At 49.4% G+C, this 18,980-nt stretch overlaps 2 protein-coding genes across 2 annotated transcripts in view; both read right to left on the reverse strand.

The window, feature by feature from the left end:
* Nucleotides 1–14,131: 14,131 nt before the first annotated feature.
* On the reverse strand, nucleotides 14,132–15,826 carry gdf6b (growth differentiation factor 6b; the record flags this gene model as incomplete). Its single annotated transcript, XM_084484840.1, has 4 exons — nucleotides 14,132–14,509; nucleotides 14,552–14,613; nucleotides 14,659–15,147; nucleotides 15,481–15,826. The coding sequence occupies 4 exons, from the start codon at nucleotides 15,824–15,826 to the stop codon at nucleotides 14,132–14,134; spliced, it is 1,275 nt and encodes a 424-aa protein (XP_084340966.1).
* Nucleotides 15,827–16,330: 504 nt separating this feature from the next.
* The window catches only part of pkhd1l1.1 (PKHD1 like 1, tandem duplicate 1), a gene marked incomplete at both ends in the record, with an annotated part of 55,145 nt that continues 52,495 nt past the window's right edge, over nucleotides 16,331–18,980 (reverse strand). The window contains 4 exons of the mRNA XM_084484841.1: nucleotides 16,331–16,369; nucleotides 17,402–17,463; nucleotides 17,978–18,131; nucleotides 18,430–18,576. Of these exons, the coding sequence (XP_084340967.1) occupies nucleotides 16,331–16,369; nucleotides 17,402–17,463; nucleotides 17,978–18,131; nucleotides 18,430–18,576 (402 nt within the window). The remainder of the gene's footprint in view (nucleotides 16,370–17,401; nucleotides 17,464–17,977; nucleotides 18,132–18,429; nucleotides 18,577–18,980) is intronic.

Below are 18,980 nucleotides of genomic sequence, written 5' to 3' on the forward strand. Positions count from 1 at the left end.
CACTGAAGAAAATAGTTAGAAAGTATTTTGACACATTTATTTATTATTGTAGAACTTCAGCTATTATTAACCTTTGAAATGCTTAGCATTTAGCAAAAAAGGCGAAAGCCCCTTGAATAACATTCATGGATTAATCTCAGCTTTTTAAGACTTTTTAATTGGCTTTTTAAGAATTAAACAGAGCTCAATACTACCGCATTTACACAGAAGACTTTGACAGCGAGTTCAAGTATTAAGCAGGTGGTCAGGACAGAGGTCTCGAGGTGTCAGGAATTGAACCCACAGCCTTCCTGCTGGGACTCCCACACCTCAGCAGATAGACTAGCTTGGCACGGGTTCTGACGTTCTCTGTTGAATAAAAAAAACAACGAAACAAATTAATGTCTCGAGCATTCTCTCTCTATAAAACTCAAACCCTCTCGACTTGTCAAACTGCCATAACAAACTTTAAAAATCCTATTTTATTTAATAGTATCCATGAGGGAACTATTCAATACATATTTATAATGTACAGACTTTTTACTCCCTTGGTTGATTGAAAATCCAGAATCTGGTGGCTTTATAGAAGTGAGTGAAATCATGGGATGAGATCATAGGATTTAAGATCATAAGATCATAAAGCCTGTGTGTTTTTGTGCGCAGGCTTTGTTCATTAAATCAATTACACACAAAGGATTATGGGTCGCGTAAGTCGCTAAGTTGCTTAATGTGTTTAAACAATAGACCTCACAGCGCCCCCGTTCCCCGTTGAACTTTTGAACTCTGTCCGCTGCCACACTGCAAGGAGCCACTAGGGTGTCTGTCTGTCTGTCTGTCTGTCTCTGTCCGTCTGTCTCTGTTTGTCTCTGTTAGTCTGTCTGTCTGTCTCTGACTGTCTGTCTGTATCTGTCTGTCAGTCCTTCATTAATATGGACTACAATATTTCAATGATTTATTTGGCTGAACAGCAGTTCTCCCGAGCGTGAATGCTGGTTAAGTTCTGAGTTTTGAATTTATAAAAACAATAGTTATGTTATCAGAAGTCTAGTTCTATCACTGTCCAATGTCGTGTGGTGTGTCTCACTCCTCGGTGGCCCTGTAAGGCCTGGTTGTTGTCTGTCTATTTGTAAAATAACCCTTTTTCTGACTGCGTACTCCTACTATAGAGCATGTACATCAGAATGCATCATGGGATCTTTTGTTTCAGATACTCCGCCATTTTGGGAGGACCCAAGAGAGTTGTAGTGCTTCAGAATGCTAAATCAATGGAAATAAACCGAGGCTAATGAATAGCTAATGTATTTGTTTTGCCACATCTCGCATGAGAAACGCTGTCGCAGTCTCAAGGACAACAATGTCTCCTCATAAAGACAAATCATTTCACGATAAATTACAACAACCAGAAAACCATACAATAGCACACAATAGCAGTGTTCGAAATCGTTCCCTATTCACTCACTCACTATTCCCTATATAGTGTTTATGATCTAGTGAACTATATAGGGAACGAACAAACGAGAATTCAGACACTACGCTGAACATTTCTAAACGTCATTTGCGTCAGTAAACATGACCGCATTGCATTGTGGTATACGGGAGTAACATGTAGGGAACATCGTATGTTCACTCAAATTTGTGGTGAATGAAATTAACCACCAAGAATTTCAAACACCACTACAAAATGGCGAGCACCCTATATAGCGCGCTATATCCGTGATAGGGAAGGATTTCGAACACGGCTAATAACCAACACTGCAGTGCTCCTATGCACTGCAGGAGGCCGTCATTGCGATGTGATGTTGCGATATACAAGCCCAAAACAACCGCTCCACCCCCACCCCCACCCCTCTCCCCATTACTACAGGGCTACGCTATGATGGGCGGTAGCCAATTAAAACCCATGAAGTCACCGCTGTGAGTATAGCGGGGTAGCGCGGCTACAGATTAGGGAGGACGGGGTTGGGGGGGGTGGGGGGGGGAGGGGGGAGGAAACAAGCACCAACCATTCAGTTCATCAATCAAAGCAATTTCTGGCTTGGGCGACTCGGCAGAAACGGACCTCCAAAGTCATTAAATTCATCTCTGTTCCGTTCAGTCGTCAGCCCTGATTAAGTCACTTCCACGGCGCTGGAAAGAGGACGTTGATGGCGACGATGGCAGTACAAGGCTAAAGTCGTTTTTTTTCTGGCAGTTGGCCCGGTCGGCGTGATTAAGAGGAGCCGCAGCGCTCCGTGGTAGAGCGTGGGGAGCGTTAGCGTAGCACGCTAATAGTGTTGATTACTTGCCACTCATTAGGTTGCTTTCACCACTGGGCTAAGCTCCCCCCCCCGGTGGGGGGCTTAGCACCGTGGCGGAGAGAGGGGGGGTCCGGCCGCGCGGCTCGGTGAAGGGCCCTAATCCAGTTCACCTTTTAAGTTCAGTGGAGCTGTGGGGGTCGGCAGGGGTCACCGCGCCGGCGCTACACGCTGCAGTGCCCACAAACCGCTCCTCATTACCTCACTTCCTGTGCACTACTGTACCAGATATGCACTAAGAAGCGAGTTTAAAGACATGTACGTGTAGAAATGTGTATATTTGTAATGTTGAGGATGTTTAATCATCTAAAATACTGCGGGGGGGGGGGGTCTTCATGCGTGAAATATTGAAATTCTTTCGTCCCCAGGCAATGGCGATTTACGGGAATCTCCGCACGGCAAAGGCGATAAACGGAGACTTTTAAGGTTTAGCCGTCCTTATTTTTTATTATTTGTGTTTTTTTTACAAGGCCCTTGTTTTTACGAGGGTGTGTTTAAGGCGAGCCAAAGGCAAACTTGAAAGTGGGGGTCGGACGTCTGGTGCTCAGCTTGTTAACCCCGACGCTTAGCACCTCGCCACTCGGCTCCCCGGTCCCCCGCGGCAACACGATTGGCTGATCAGGTCAACGCCGCCACCGACTGACGCAAGCCGAGCCGAGCAGCGGTCGTAAAGATACTTCCGGAAGCATCAGTGGAAACGGCATTCGGGTATAGGCGATATTAGGGCATCTGATGATGACGAGGGGAGACCTGGTTGCGGCCTCCCCCCGGGGTGAGTCTGGTCGACCCTGGGGGGTCAAAAGGTCACCCCCCCCCCCCCAAAAAAAAAAAGATTAAACAGCACTTTTCTGGAGGCTTTGTGCAAAACGTATAAGACTTGCGTATGCACTTCGATATTCAACCTCAAATCTCACTTTCAAGAGATTTGGCTTGAAAGAATTCCCGCGATACGTCTTGTCGCTTGTCGCTGAGCTCTGTCAGTAAACTAGCCTCTGTTGTTGTTTTTTTACGGCGGGGGGGGGACGGGGAAGGAGACATCTCCTTGTTTGTCCTCGGAGGCAGATGGACTGTGTGGTTTTACTGTTGTGTGCGGTGCATGTCAGACTGTGTCTCTCTCCCACAGAGAGAGACCACACTGCCGACCGGCCCAGCCGCCATCAATCTTCCGCTCGACTGAATGGTAAATGGGAAGGCCATAAAGACGCTGGCTGCCCTTCCTCTGGCTCCCATCCCGCAGGTGCTGGCCAGACAAAGCAAGCGGATGCGATACCGCAAGCTCACACACTTTCATATTTGTGCATTTTTGTACGCACAACAAAAACAAATCACACGTTCGCAGCTGCATCCGCATGCTACATTCGTATTTAGTTTGGGGATACAGGAGACGTATAGGAAAACAAAGTTTATAGAGTGGGTAAGTTGTGGTACATGCAAGTGCACTATACACACATAGACATGGACATGGACATGGAAACACATCACCACACACGTGCATGCTGAATTAAGGAGGCTTCTGTCCATTAATTGAATTGATTACTTTTAAAAGTCCTGAGGCCAAAATAGCCAGATGGAAAAAAAATTACAAGTCTGTTTAGTTTTATGAATGAGTCGGTTGGCCTCTTAAACAACCCAGAAGCCCGGTCTCCCAGGCAACCGGGTTGCTCTAAGGGGGCTGATGTCATCTACTCAGTTGAAATGATTCCTTAATTATTGCTCACTACCGTAAGACAAACAGCCCGGGCGCTGGCTTCACTCTGCCCAAATCACGCTGTTGTTTCCACCTACCTGTGTCACTATAGCAACCGCAGAGCCACAGTCATAAACACAGCAGTGTTCTGTGTTTGGGAAGGGAATGGAGAACAACACAACATAGCTTATACTAACATGCTATTATCATGGGCCTGTGCATATATTTCAGTTTGGGCCAGAGAGCCTAAGTTCAAAGCCTGATTGTGGCATACGATAGCTGTCCTAGCATACAATACCTAGGCTAACTTACCGGAAGCTAGTCTTATGCAGTCAAATGCCAGGTTACCGGAAGCTAAGGTAGTATACCGGAAGTTATGTTAGCATACCAGAATTCAGGCTTGCGTAGTCAGAGCTAGGCTAACATACCACAAGCTAGGCTAGGGTACTGCTCTAAGCTAGGGCTACTGCGCTAACCTAGCGTGCTGGAAGCTAGGCTAACATACCGGAAGCTAGGCTGGCTTGGAGCCATACATTCTACCCTAGCCTCTATGCTAGCTTGCCGGAAGGCTAGGCTAGGCTACTGAGCTGGCGCACTGCGGCGGTGAGGCTGAAACCAAAGTGGAAACCAGGTGTTTGGCACTGACCCGCGCGGTGGCCCCGCTAGCCAGGTGACGACACCGCCTGGCTGCGAGTCAACCAACCGTCTTCGGTTACACGTCGTCGTCATGTGTTTACGCACCTCAGGGCAGAGCAATCAATTACCGAGTTCGATGTAGGACCGCCCCCCCCTTCAGCCAAACTTGAGTGCGATCATGTGAAATGAAAGTGGGGGTTTTAATGAAGCAGGTTTTCATTACGCGGGGGGGGGGGAATGAGGGAGAACCCTGTCACGGCCACAGGAAGTAATGAGCCGGGGGGAGAGGAAGTGAGGCCATCGAAGCAGAGAGGTGTGTTGTCCTCTCGGACTGAATGAGGTCAAGCGGGAGATAGATAGCAGCATGGTAGGTGGTATTGGAGATCTGTGTGTGTGTGTGTGTGTGTGTGTGTGTGTGCGGTTGTGTGTGAATTTTTATGATGTGCAAGTGTATGAGAGAAAGGGCGGCTCGACAGGCTCCCACATTTAGGAACTGTGTGTGTTTACTGTGTGTGTTCCTGTATGCGTCTGTGTTTCTGTGTATGTGTGTATTCTGTGTGTTTGGGGCTGTGTATGTACGTGTGTTTGTGTGTGTATGTGTGTTCCTGTATGTGTGTGTATGTGTCAGTTTGGGGTTGCGTGCATGTGTGTGTGTGTGTGTGTGTGTGTGTGTGCTCCTATACATGTGTGTGCTCCTGTGTGTGCTCGTGTATGTGTATGCTCCTGTATGACAACATGTGTGTGTGCTCCTGCGCATGTGTGTGTGTGTGTGTGTGTGTGTGTGTGTGTGTGTGTGTGTGCTCCTGTGCGTGTGTGTCAGGCAGAGAGGCAGTGTGTGTTTGGTGTGTAGCTCCCTGCTCCAGCTTAACCCCTCCGGATTCCCTGCATTCCTCCCGCAGGTCCGGCGCTGGTCTCCCCGCCGCCACGGCCGCCGCAATGTTTAAGGTGATTGACGCTATTTGCTACCATTAGGCCCCCCGCCATGTAGTTGACCTTTGACCTTTTACAAGTGACCTGTTGAAACAGCTTTAGGGAGCACATCGTCTAATCTCCTTGGGAAAAGCCGCGGGGTCCGGGGGGGGGGGGGGGGGGGTAGGGTGGGGAGTGGAGGAGGGCGGGGCTAAGGGTTCGGAAAGCAATCAACACCTAAAGGTGAAGAGTGGCGGTCACCAGCGTCACCCGTCTCCAGCGCGCGGGGTGGGTCGGGTGGTGCTGCTGATGGGGGTTTGGGGGGGGGGGGGGTGGTGGTGACCCGGCCGTGTGCTGATTCGCTCTGGCTGCTTCCAATTGGGTCCCATTTAGCTCAAGAGACGCCTCGGGGTCAGCGGCCCGGACGGTTGGGTCGGAGCGAGGGCAGAGCGAGGGGTGGACGGGCCGCTGATGTTCTCCTGGTGAGCGTCTGTCACACTGACCCTGTAATGGGGAGGGCAGGGACTACCGTCTGTTATCGCAGTGTTGAATAACACATCATATGTTTCCGATGAATATACAAAGATCGCTTTACGAGCGTAACCCTAAGTCTACCTTGTAGCCGTTCCGATAAACCGCACACATCGGAACACAGGCACACACCCAGAGTTAACCTCTAAACGATCTCGCTCTGCCTTAATTGTTTCCCCCCCCCCCTGCCTCCCGCCCCTTCGTCTGATTGACAGCCTTATCAGCGTGTGTTGAGCGAGGGGAGATGGAGCAAGGTGCTGTGGTGGATGAGAGGGGGGCCGGGGGGGGGGGGGGGGCGCTTTGGGAGGTCTGCTAATGCCCCTCATCTCGCTGACCTCTCCCATGCCTCTGAAGTCCTGCTCCGCAGACTTACTGTGGAGCAAGGGTCACTCAGAAACACAAGACTTAGAGAGAGAGAGACAGAGAAACGGTTAAGGAGAGGTCGTTTGTAGACAGACAGAGATCCATTGCATACTTACCCAGATATGGACGAATTGCGAACATTTCACGTTCGCTATTGTAATGAATTCTCTATTTTTTATTATTTTCTTTCTCTATTCCTTGAAAATTCAAACACCTCTCTGTGACCTACCTCAAAACTCAGGACTCCCACCCCCCCCCCCCCGGTACCATTCATCAGAGAAACATCTTCATGGTCCCGCCCGCATCAAAACCAGGGCTCTGCGACGGGACAACCCCGGATTCCAACTCACCTACGCTGCCTCAGCCCCAGCACACTACCGCGTCATTACCGCCGCGGCACGTCAGATAGCTCCTCCTGAAGCTAATGTACGCGTCGTCCCCCCGTCCCCCCTCCCTGGCGGTGCGGGGGGGCAACCTGTGTAATTGGAAGCAGATTGCCCGAGTGTCAGTCTCCAGTAGCTCTCCATCTGAACCAAGTGGTGAAGGAATTGTGTGTGTGTGTGTGTGTGTGTGTGTGCGCTTGCGTGAAACGTCAGTTCAACTCCTTTGTCATGTACTTGAAAGCAGCAGAGTTTGAACCTGAGGCCTTTCTGTGGTTCGGGTGGGTTGGATGCTATCATGCCAAACATCACATTAACATACAGTAACATGACATTAGTGGATGTGAACAAATGCTGCTCATGCGATGCCGGTGTGTGAGGATGTGTATGGATCTCTGTATGGATATACATTTATGTATGTTGTGTGTGTGCGCCTATGAAAGCTTGTATCCCCAATTTATTTATTTTTTTTCATTTTTTTTGTGTGTGTACATAAATATGTTTGTGTGTGAGTGCATGTGTATCTGTGTTTGTGTGTGTCTGTGAATGTGGTCAACTGTGTGTGTCCATATGTGTGTGTGTGTGTGTGTGTGTGTAAATTTGTTCACCTGTGCACGTCTGTTGGTGTGTGTACATCAATGCACCTGTGTGTGTGTGTGTGTGTGTGTGTATGTGTGTGTATACATTGGTTCACGTCTATGTGTGTGAATGTGTATGTGTGACTTCATGTGTATCTGTGCGTCTATGAGTGTGTGGTGTGTGTGTGTGTGTGTGTGTGTGCATGTGCGTCTATGAGTGTGTGGTGTGTGTGTGTGTGTGTGTGGCACAGCAACAAAGGGCGTTTTTTTTCTGCCTTGTCAATGGAAAACATTAGTGTCATGCCCCCCGCCCCCCCCCCCACCCCTTGTTTAATTCAGTCCATCAACACTTCCTCCTCCAGGCTGTTAGTGTCACCCAGCATTTCCTGTCCCGCCTCAAGCGGCCCGCACGCCACCGACGCACCGGTGTAGGGTTTCCCTCGCCAGGCAGCAGGGGCTTCAAAGTCAATAACCGCTCTTTTGACTTTTATTGACCCACAAGACTCCAGACATGAACCCCCACCCCCTACCCCGACCCAATACATACACACACACACACACCACTTGCCCACATTCCAGAGAGAGAGAGAGAGAGAGAGAGAGAGAGAGAGAATCACAGATCGGAGGTTAGATCCTGTGGTTCTGCTTCATGCCGACTGCACCTGCGACTGATTTGGCCACCAGAAACATCGCCCAGTCAGCACCTGGGCCTCCTCCTCCTCCTGCTCTTCCTCCTCCTCAAGCATGGGGCTGAATTTGTTTTCCGCTTCCAGACGCTCGTCTCCTTACCCCCCATCTGTGAGTCCTCCCTCCACTCACCCGGGGGGAGCTCTTCAGTATCAGGTAGTATGGCTTGTTGTCTTACTTTAGAGAAATATGTCATCGTCACACACAAGACTTCCTAACCTCAGATTTGAAGTATCAGAGGATATGTATTATCTTTCCCCTTCCTTATGGGAGCAGTTTTGTTGTGTTTCCATCAGGAAGGGGAAGGATATCACCATCACACAACCTACCTGATACTGGAGCCCCTTTCTCCATCAGCGTTCCCGTCTTTACTTTTGTCCTTGTGGACAGGCCGGAGGCCAAGCACTGCTCCATGCAGAAGTCCATTGAGCGAAGTACTTGGTATGGAGAAAGGCCCCAGAATACAGATGTGAAGTATGCTGTGTTACGGCGATATCGCTCCTCTTCCTAAAGCCATGGGGTAGGAACCAAAAGGAAAACAGAGCAAATCATGGACCAACAGGCCGGAGAGAAAACAGACATTCTGCCGGTCATCAGCCAGCCAATGAATGCCTCTGATCTTTTCATTTGTAGAGAGGGGGAGGGGGGGGGGTGGTTCTGCTCACTAATGGTTGGCCCTGTGTCCCGTGTCATTTCCTTTTGATGTAAGAGCCGGGTCTGGAGGGAGGGAGAGAGGGAGGGAGGGAGGGGGGTGATGTTCTGGGGACTGAGAGAGGGAGAGGTAGAGGGGGAGAGAGTGAGAGGTGGAGAGGTGGAGGGGGGGAAAGAGAGAGAGAGGTGGAGAGGTGGAGGGGGGGAGAGAGAGAGAGAGAGAGGCTGGCAGCAGGCACTTCTAATTAGCCCGAGAATCCCCCCCCCCCCCCCCCCCCCCCATCCTCTCCTCATCTGGTCTGCATTTCCAGCGGCGGGCGACTGTAAAACAACCCTCGCTGAGCGCCTGTCACCCAAAACCCCAACCAACCCCCCCCAAACACCACCCCTCTGATGGAGGAGAGACCCCCGGACCCCCCCCAAACACCACCCCTCTGGTAGAGGAGAGACCACCGGACCCCCCCACACCTCCACCCCTCTGGTGGAGGATAGAGCTCCGCCCCCCCACACCTCCACCCCTCTGAAAGAGGAAGGAGGATGGTGCTCCAGACCCCTACTACTCTTTATCGGCTCATCTTTTGTCTGTTCTTCTCTCTCCTCTTTCTCTTTAAGCTTTCTCTCTCTCTCTCTCTCTCGCTCTCTCACCCATTCTCTCTCTCTCTCTTTCTCTTTATCTTGCTCATTGTCTCTCTCTCTCTCTCTCTCTTTCTCTCTCTCTCTTTCACTCTCGCTCATTGTCTCTCTCTCTAGCTCTGTCATTGTCTCTCTCTCTGTCTCGCTCTCTAGGCCCTCTCTCTCATAAACACACACACACACATACACACACACAGTTCAGGTGGATCATGGAGAGTTCAGGGAGGAATATCACTTTGTGAATGTCTTTAGAACTCGTAGATGAAGTCTTCATCTCAGAGAGACTCGGCTCACGGCCCACCGGCCCCTCACGAAACCCCTAACCCAGGGGCCAGAGAGAGAGAGAGACAGGGTGAGGGTGGGGGTGGAGAGACAAAGACACTATACGAGAGAGAGAGAGAGAGAGAGAGAGAGAGAGGAAGACAGAAACAGAAAAAGGAGGGTGTAAAAGTCAAGGCCAGAAGAACAGAGTGGGGAGGGACGAGAATGGATCCTAGATTCCAAAAGGAATGTTCCGGAACCAAGTGTCTGTATCCAGGATACACTGGCATCGCCCCCCCCCCTCTCTCCCCCACTTCCTCAACTGTCACTGTGTCGAGAAAAAACATCAGAGCGAAATCATCGCAGTCTGATATTTATCACACAGACTCGTTGCTCACATTACGGTGAAAACCTGTGAGCACGTTGTGACATTATATTTTTTATTATTTTATTTTTTTCTTGTGTCCACCGCCACTCCAGTTCCCCACTTCCTGTGACCCCCCCTCTAGGTTCTCTGCGCTGGTTAAGATGATCCTCTCTCTGATGAGGGAGAGAGAGAGGCCAGAGTCTGGGGATTCTTTACTCAAGAGGACGTTTGTTTGCCAAACTGCACTGACCCACGAATTACAGCCTTTCTCCCCGGATAACGGTCACCCCCTTCAACCCTGGGCTCTGCTGTCATAACACACCACTTTGCTCACCGCTTCGTTCCTGTAATCCCACCCTGACACGTCACTTAGATCACTTAGGGAGAAGAGAGAGTTTAATGTTTATTGTTAACCCCTTAAAGAAAGAAGCATTTAAAGTCGTCATTCATGTTTTAAAAGATAGAATGTACTTTTTGTGAATGCTCAAAGAAAGTTGGATCATTCTCCGTCTGGCTTTCTGTTACTGCGGTGGGTGACGGTTGACAAAGGAAAGTGGGCTTGGTGTGGAGGGGGTGTTAAGCCGAGTTTACAAGACCAAACAAAGAGGTCACGACGATAGGATAACGGTTTGGACTTAGAGCAAACACGTACGGCCTCAGGCACGCGTGGGTGAGATATATTCTGTCAATACCTCACCAGCGAGCGTGCAGTGCGAGTTTTTCGCAAAAATGTTTTCACCAAACCGAGGACCTCAGTCTTGGGTTCTGGATTTACCGGGTTTAACTATTTTTTTTTACAGCTTTGCCTTTCGTTTAGACGCAGGTTCTTCTCTCGACTTCCCGAGCTTGTGTCTATTGAAGCCCGGTTTTCGTCAGTTAGAATCCAAAAAAAACGTCCAAAACGCCACAGCGCAACGTGTCCCGTTTTACACTGGCCAAACATTCCCTCGGTCGGACAGAAAACCCCTCACCTCCGCCCCCCCTCCCCCCCCTCCCCCCTCCCTCAAGGACACGGGGGTCAGAGGCATTAGCATCCAAATGCACCGCCAGAAAAATATACTACTGCAGCGACAACCGCTTTACCCCCCAACCCTGACACCACTGATAGATGGTCTCCACCGGGGAGAGAGAGAGAGAGAGAGAGAGAGAGAGAGAGAGAGAGAGAGAGAGAGAGAGAGAGAGAGAGAGAGAGAGAGAGAGAGAGAGAGAGAGAGAGAGAAAGTAAACAGGGTCTCCAGATGCCCCCTTTTGAGAGATGTTGCATTCCTCTCCTTTGTTCTCTGGTGGACAGTTGAGTGCAGCTGGGTTAAACGGCCTCCCTGGTTTATATCGGACCATGTGTGTGTGTGTGTGTGTGTGTGTGTGTGTGGTGTTGGGAGAGAGAGAGAGAGAGCGGGGACAGAGGGACAGTCCAGGGCATCAAACACGCGCACATTCCTTCCCCGACTGCACCCCTCCCCACGTCAACCCCGCCCCCACAACATCACCACCACCCACCCAGACCCACACCTCACAACAATGACCACAACAACCACCAACCCCCACTAGCACCCACCCGCAACACCACCACCCAAACCACCACCACCCAAGACCTAACTCACCCCCAAGTGCATTCCCCAACCAACCCCACCCCTCCACCCATTGCCCAAACCCACATACCAAACCCTACCTCCACCACCAAGCACCGTCCCCAACTGGACCTCCAACAACGTACCCCCCACCACTACACCACCCAAACCCACCAGCCACTGTCAAACCACCACCACCAACCCATCTTCTACTACCACCACCACCACCACTAGCACGTCCCCCACCACCACCACCACCGCCCCAACGTACTTCAACCACCACCTACACCACTACCAACAGCACCACCCCCACCATCAGCATCACCATCATAATGCCATCTACTTCTACCACCACCACCACCATCCTCAAACGCCCCCCACCCTCCCCACCTGTCTGTGAGGGTCCACTGGTCTCTGACCTGTGTGGGCTGCAGAATGTACACAGCCCCTCAGAGACAATGCATCACTTGACCTTTGGCCTCCTGGGGGAAGACCATGCTTAATCTGATGTCAGGCTCCCTGCTGTCATTGTCTGAAGCGACGGCCAATGAATGAGCGGCTTTAGAGTTTTTTTGTTTCTTCTTTGTAAACCAATCGTTCTTTTTGTTTTCTGGCACTCGTTTATAGATGAACAGAGACAGACGGATGGACGAATTGACAGACAGTCCAAGGGGCCACCCAGGGAACCTTGGGTTGTCTGCCGACCTCACTTTGACCCGAAGATACAAAGATGTCAATCAAATGAGTCGTCCGTCCAAAGATTCTGAATGCAGCAGAATTGTGGGTAGTGTAGTTCTTGACAAATTGTGTCCCGACAGAAACTGTGACTGTGTGACATGTGACAGGTAGAAACTGGGTTATTATAGGTAGATAAACTGGAAGAGACGGAACACGTTTTATCTCATTTTAATTTAATTACAACCACCAGGAATTGATATGGATATAATACACTGAATAAATTAGGGTGCACACAAGATCGACTATGTGTCATAAAGTATAGTTAAGTCGGAAAACGTACATTTCACAACAAATAAAAAAAAGTATATATTGTTAAAAACGATGCTAAAAGAATACAAAATAATTGCTTAAGGTTATAATATTTCTAATATTTTTAATTCTTTATGCAGCAGCCAGATAAATAGAACAAGCTAACAAAAATAGAAATTTCAACAAAAAAACATCTGGCTTAACGTTGCATTTGCAATTATTTTTTACACTTATTGTACTGTATGTGTTTATATAATTTCAGAATTCCATTCAATGATGCTGAATCGACAAAAAACTGGCTATAATTCTACCAAAAAAATTAAACAGTTAAAAAGATTACTAATATTGTTTTTTCCTTGTATATTTTCCTATTTTTTACAAAATATAATTTGGCAAGCATCATGAAAATATCATGCACTCCTTCTAGTAAATCCTTCATACGTCAATCGTTACAAGTCAATGTCTTTAATCAAAACGGACAACATTGACATGAAAAATGAAATAACTTATCCTTATAAAGTATAATTATAATTTCCAAAGCAATATTTACATATGGTAAACTTGAACATCAGTGCATACAAAAATAAGTTCTTAACTGAACTCCCAACACCTGATAAGGATTGATTAAGATATTGATTAATGTATTCAGTTATTTATTTATTATTTATGTTTGTAAAATTAATTTAATGAATTTTGAACAAACGGGATGCAGTCAAACAGCTGTTTTAACTGCTTCCTGAGCCAGAGGTCAAGTCAAGGAGAGGCTAAAACGTTGCTGTTGTCGTAACAAACTAGACATAATCATTTTAAAGGCTTTGTTATTTAGCTAATACTGGTCAAACATTAACGCACACCATCATTCTATTGTTTGTAATGAGTAGGGCTGACTCTTACAAAACCATTTAAAAAGAGTGCTTCGTTTTGCTGAATAGTTTTGGTCCTTTAGAAACATAATAGTTAACAGACTGAATAAGATATTCCTTAAAATAAAAATGGAAAAAAATCTATAAATAAAATGGATGAGGTAATCAACTTTGTTAATGGAAAAAAACCAACAAAGAAATATGAAAATTAGAAATGCACCATGTAAGTTCACATCTTCATCTTACGAGTTTATATTTCTTATGCGGTTCACAACGGATTTGGTCAGTTCCGGGAAAAGCTACTATAGCTTTGAAGGCATTACAACTTTCCACAACAAGGACATGTTATGAGGGCGAGAGCATGAGAGAGAACGTTTCAGACATTTCCACAAGAGCGAGAGAGAGAATGTTTCAGACCATCTCCTCAACTCCCTCCACCACCTCCCCTGTCCTCCACCACCTCCCACCTCCACTAACTCCACCTCCGCCATCTCCCCCCCACCTCCTCCACCATCTCCCCCAACCTCTGTCTCCTCCACTTCCACCACCACCACAGCCACCTCCTCCAACACCTCCACCCACCTCCATCATCTCCTCTCACCTCAATCTCATCCCACCTCCTCCACCATCTCCTCCCACCTCAATCTCATCCCACCTCCTCCACCATCTCCTCCCACCTCAATCTCATCCCACCTCCTCCACCATCTCCTCCCACCTCCACCATCTCTCCCCACCACCACCACCGCCGCCGCCCCCACTACCTGCACCCGCAGGACTCCACCACCATGTCCTCGTACTGTTTGTACACCACGTTGTTCCCGGAGTCGATGTACAGGATGCTGATGGGGCTGAGCTGGGTGGGCGCGCAGCAGCTGGGCGGCATGTCCCCGGGCTCCATGGAGTTCATGAGGGTCTGGATGATGGCGTGGTTGGTGGGCTCCAGGTGCGCACGCAGCGGGAACTCGCACACGCCCTCGCAGTGATGCGCCTCGTAGTCCAGCGGCGCGATGATCCAGTCGTCCCAGCCCAGCTGCCGGAAGTTGACGTGCAGCGGCCGCTTGCTGCAGCGCGTCTTCGACTTCCTGCCGTGCCGCTTGCCGTGGCGGTTCTTGGCCGTCGCCGTCGCCGCCGCCGCCGACGAAGACAACAACGACGACGAGGCCATCGCCGCCGCCACCACAGTCGTCCTCCGCTTCCTGTTGGCTTTCCCCCTTCCCGCCGCCCTCTCTCGCCCCCTCCCTCGCCCACCACCTCCACCTCCACCACCACCACCACCACCCCCGCCCCCGGCCCTCCTCTTGTGGCCCACCAGGGCCATCCCCTCCCGCCGCTCGCTGAACAGGGTCTGCCGGCGGCGGGAGCGGGTGAAGACGACCAGGATGGCCTTCTTCTGCTGCGGCCGCGCCTGGCGGTGGTACCCCAGCAGCCGCAGGTCCAGCTCCCGCTCAGGGTTGTCCAGCACGGCCCGCAGCTCCAGGCAGAACTGGGGCGAGTGGCGCCCCCGCTCCCGGAACACCTCCCACACGTCCAGCACCTCCCACTTGGGCCGGTCCTGGGGGTCCTGCAGGTCCAGGGTCCGGGAGTCCAGGAGCTGCTGGTCGGAGCAGGACCTCAGCTGGATCTCCACGGGCCCGGCCGTGTCCAGCGTCCGGAGGTTACCCGAGACTTTGGTGTAGATGCGGAGCTCCGCCCCCAGCACCTCGGCCCGGTCCGACAGCGTGGACACGTCGAACTCATAGCGCTGTCGCCTCAGTGGGGCGAGGGGGAGCTGGTCTGTGGGGGACACGGTGTGGTGGGTCAGGTGCAGTCGTCGTGGTGATGTAGGGTCCATAGCATATTGAACATGCGGCATACAGTACAAAATTGGTTTGAAATTGTTTTTTAACAAACATTTTTAATACATAAAGCCCTATATATTTTTTTAATATCAAGAACACATATGAGGCCAGGGACATGAGACAGGTGCCCACTTTACGCACACACACAACAAATGCACAAGAGCAAGCAAGCGCACACGCACTATAACTGGCATATTTTTTAAAAACAATGTGTAATCGTTTGGAGAAATACAATTCAGTAAAGGGGCTTTAGTATGTAGTCTCATACCTTGCCCGTTGTCCACAAAGCTGGCGATTGTGTTGGCGGCTTTTGACGACCGAAAGAAACTCGCGTTGAGGCCCAACTTCTCGGCCGTGGAGAAGGTCTTATAGATGGAGAGCATGTAGTCGTGGGGCTCCACCAGGTCTTTCGAGATCGCCTTGTTGTGCTTCTCACTGGACGGCGACGTGTAAAACTCCTTGAAGTACTTGGACGCGTCCTGTTCGTCGAACAGCTTGGTCCCCTTGCTGCCCTTGGGGGCCACTGGGAGGAACACCGCGAGTGAGTGGAAACCAGTCGTGTCCAGCACCAGTACGAGACCCACGACCAGGGCAGCTACTTGATACCGATCCATCCTCTGGCGAGAAGCAGCTCTCCGTCCTGGGACTGATCGAGCCCGGGTCTGTGGCCGAGGGACCACGCATTCAGGTTAGAGCCGGCCTGTACATCCAGGACTGCAACAAGTGCGGTCTACTGTGAGGAGTGTGCAGGGCGCAGGACGTCCCGCCCGGAGTTAAAGGGTGGCCCCCGAGAACACGCCTACCCACAGTAAGCTATCGCGCTTGTCTTCGACTAAACGGTGGTCTTAAATTAAGGCTATAAAAGCTAATTGTTCCCCTGTCGTTCGTTGCCGTTTTTCTTAGAATTTGGTCCAGGCGTTTTATGACGGAATACGCCCACCTAACCGTGTGAGATTATATGGTTGTCTCTCACACTGCCTTGCGCTTTTTTTTACTCTAACCAAAATTTAAAAAGTAGTATCTATTATAATACAATTTTATTTTACGGTATTTCAAATTAGTTTGTCAGTTTAACAAATACTTTATTTAGCCTATCTCACACAAGTTGTCTAAAGACGTTATGAGGGCGAGAACGATGAGGTGGAGCTTGTCGCCCTCTAGCGGCGGACACAAGACGTGCAGTCGTTCGTCAGGAATCTGGTTTCTTTCGTTCTCTCTTCAGCACCATGGATAGAGTCAGACTACCGCCAAAACCGACCGCGTAGTCAAGAAACACACGGGGGCTCCAATGTTTGAACAAGAATTTATTTTAGAAGATAGCATTTCAACCAAATATAATCAAATCAGCATTTGGCTTCAAAGTGATTGTGCTCAACTTTTGCACCAACCGTAAAAGGAGAGGTAGGTTTACACGACTCTAAACTCTCAGTTTGGCAAAAGTAAAACACAACAAAGATTGCACGTCTAATTCACTTACAAATCCACCTTCTTCATTCCTCATAGATTGGCTCTCGTATACACATTCTTTGTCACCCTTCATTTTAGTTAATTAAATTAATTTGTTTTATATTAGAGTGGTTCAACCAGCCACACTTCAATGTTTACTTCTGAAGACAAGCAGTGTGTAAAGGACACAAGAAATGTACAAAAGTGTATATGCGTGTGTGTATGTGTAAGTGTATTTGCATTTGTATGTGTGTCTGTGTGTATATGTATATATACATGTATATGTGTGTGTGTTTGTGTATTTATATATGTGTGTGGGTGTGTGTATCTGTGTGTTTGTGTGTTTATATATGTGTGTGCGTGTGTGTGTGTGTGCATAGTTTAAGTATAAGTGCATTCCCCCTCACCACAGAAACAACAAGCAACCACCAAAAAAAAAACAGCCCCAAAAGGTACTGCAGGGCTCAACCCAAACCGACCAATCAACACGTCGGCCGTCCACACAACCGGCCAATCGGCAGCTCTCACTGCACCGTCACCAGGAAGAGGATTGCAAAGAGCATACAGGCCACCCCGTGATGGACGGTACTGGCTGTGTCAAAGATGCTGTCGTCTGTCACCATGGGGGTAGGCTGGGCGGTGGTGGTGGTGGTGGTGGTGGTGGTGGTGGTGTTGGCGGGGGTGGTGGCGTTGGCGGGGGTGGTGGTGTTGGTGGGTGTCATGGTGGTGGGGCTGGGCCTGACCTCGAAGGAGCGGGACTGGGCGCCCCATTCGTTGAGGTTGAAGGCCATGCGCAGGTTCTCGCCTGCAGGTGATTGGTCAGGGGAGAAGGGTCGAGGGTTAATGAGTGACAGACAGTTGGTTAACACTGGAAGTGTGATTCAAAGTATGCCGATAGCTGGAGAGAAGTATGAAGGTGAACCTTCGAAAGAAGCATGTTTATGTTTCAGATGGAGGTAAAGATGTTCTAGTTATGGATGGTTTTGAGGAAAGAAAATTTGTCTTTATTTTTACTCATCGCAAATGTTGCATCTAATTGCCCCCTCTATGCTAAACTAAACCGCTTTCTCTGTTGGATCACAAACGACTGCTAATCGATATCATTTGAGTCCTATTGCTGATTTAAAATTGAATGCAGTCATGTGTTATACATCTTTATTTTATCTTAACACATTCCGTGCACATGAAAATGTACCCGTCACAAAAAAAAAATTCAAATTCTGAATCAAATAACTAGGATTAAGACGCTTCAGTCGCCCGGTATCTCCTGCTATCTCCACAGAGCCTCGCAGGGTTGTGGGTGCGACTCTGGGACGTACCGGAGATGCCGATGGCCAGGTCGGTGAAGTTGGCCCAGCAGCTCCTGAACAAGATGGTGGTGTTTCCCTCCAGGCCGCTGACCGCCACGCCACTGGCGTCCTTCAGGGTCGCCGTCACCCGGAGCGACGTCACGCCGACCGACACACAGTTACCCTGGTAACGGGGAACACCGTTCGTTCAGGCAAGAGTCCCGCTCGTCTTTATTGTCCCGCAAGGGAAACTCACTTTACGGCCCAGCAATGGGTAGTATAGGTAGCAACATTAGTACAAATATCATAATATATAACCGCCCAGTAATAAATAGTATAGGTAGCAATGTCAGTACGAATAGCATAATATATAACCGCCCAGTAATGAGCAGTATAGGTAGCAATATCACAAATAATATCCTAATATATAATAATATATCTTATTAAAGTCCCATCACACGTGGCTCTCTGTGCGGGCCTACCTCTTCATCCAGAGCCATGAGGCTAGGCTGCTGGGACAGAGGGCCAACATACTCCCCGGAGACGGGCTCCTCCACCAGGACGAGGCTGGCCACGCTGGACACGAAGCTCACCGTGGGCTCCTCCCGGGTCACCTCCTCCGTCGCCACCTGCAGGGGGCGACAAACGCACGTTTATACGGCGAAAGGGGCGAAGTGCATGCTGGACAGGCACAGGTAGTGCACTGACACACTAGCCCTCTGCGGTAACTCGAATACAAAAACACACTGTTGTGCTAACGCTAGCACATAAAGACACTGGTTTAGGTACAGATACACACTGGTGTGCTAGCGGTAGAACAGTAACACCGGTGCACTAGTTCTATCACAGAAATACATTGGTATGCAAACGCTACCACTGGTAGGACGGCGATGTCTTTGCTACTGGTTGGCCAGTCTATTTATGGATGAATGATAGACTTTATCCAACTTTATGAATTGTGTATTTCATTATGATAAAAGTAAATCATTTATGATATTTTTTTTTGTGGTATTCGTTTTTCTTTTTTGTGGCA

The sequence above is a fragment of the Micromesistius poutassou genome (assembly GCF_964030765.1).
Source record: "Micromesistius poutassou genome assembly, chromosome: 20".
In the NCBI taxonomy this organism is placed as follows: Eukaryota; Metazoa; Chordata; class Actinopteri; order Gadiformes; family Gadidae; genus Micromesistius; species Micromesistius poutassou.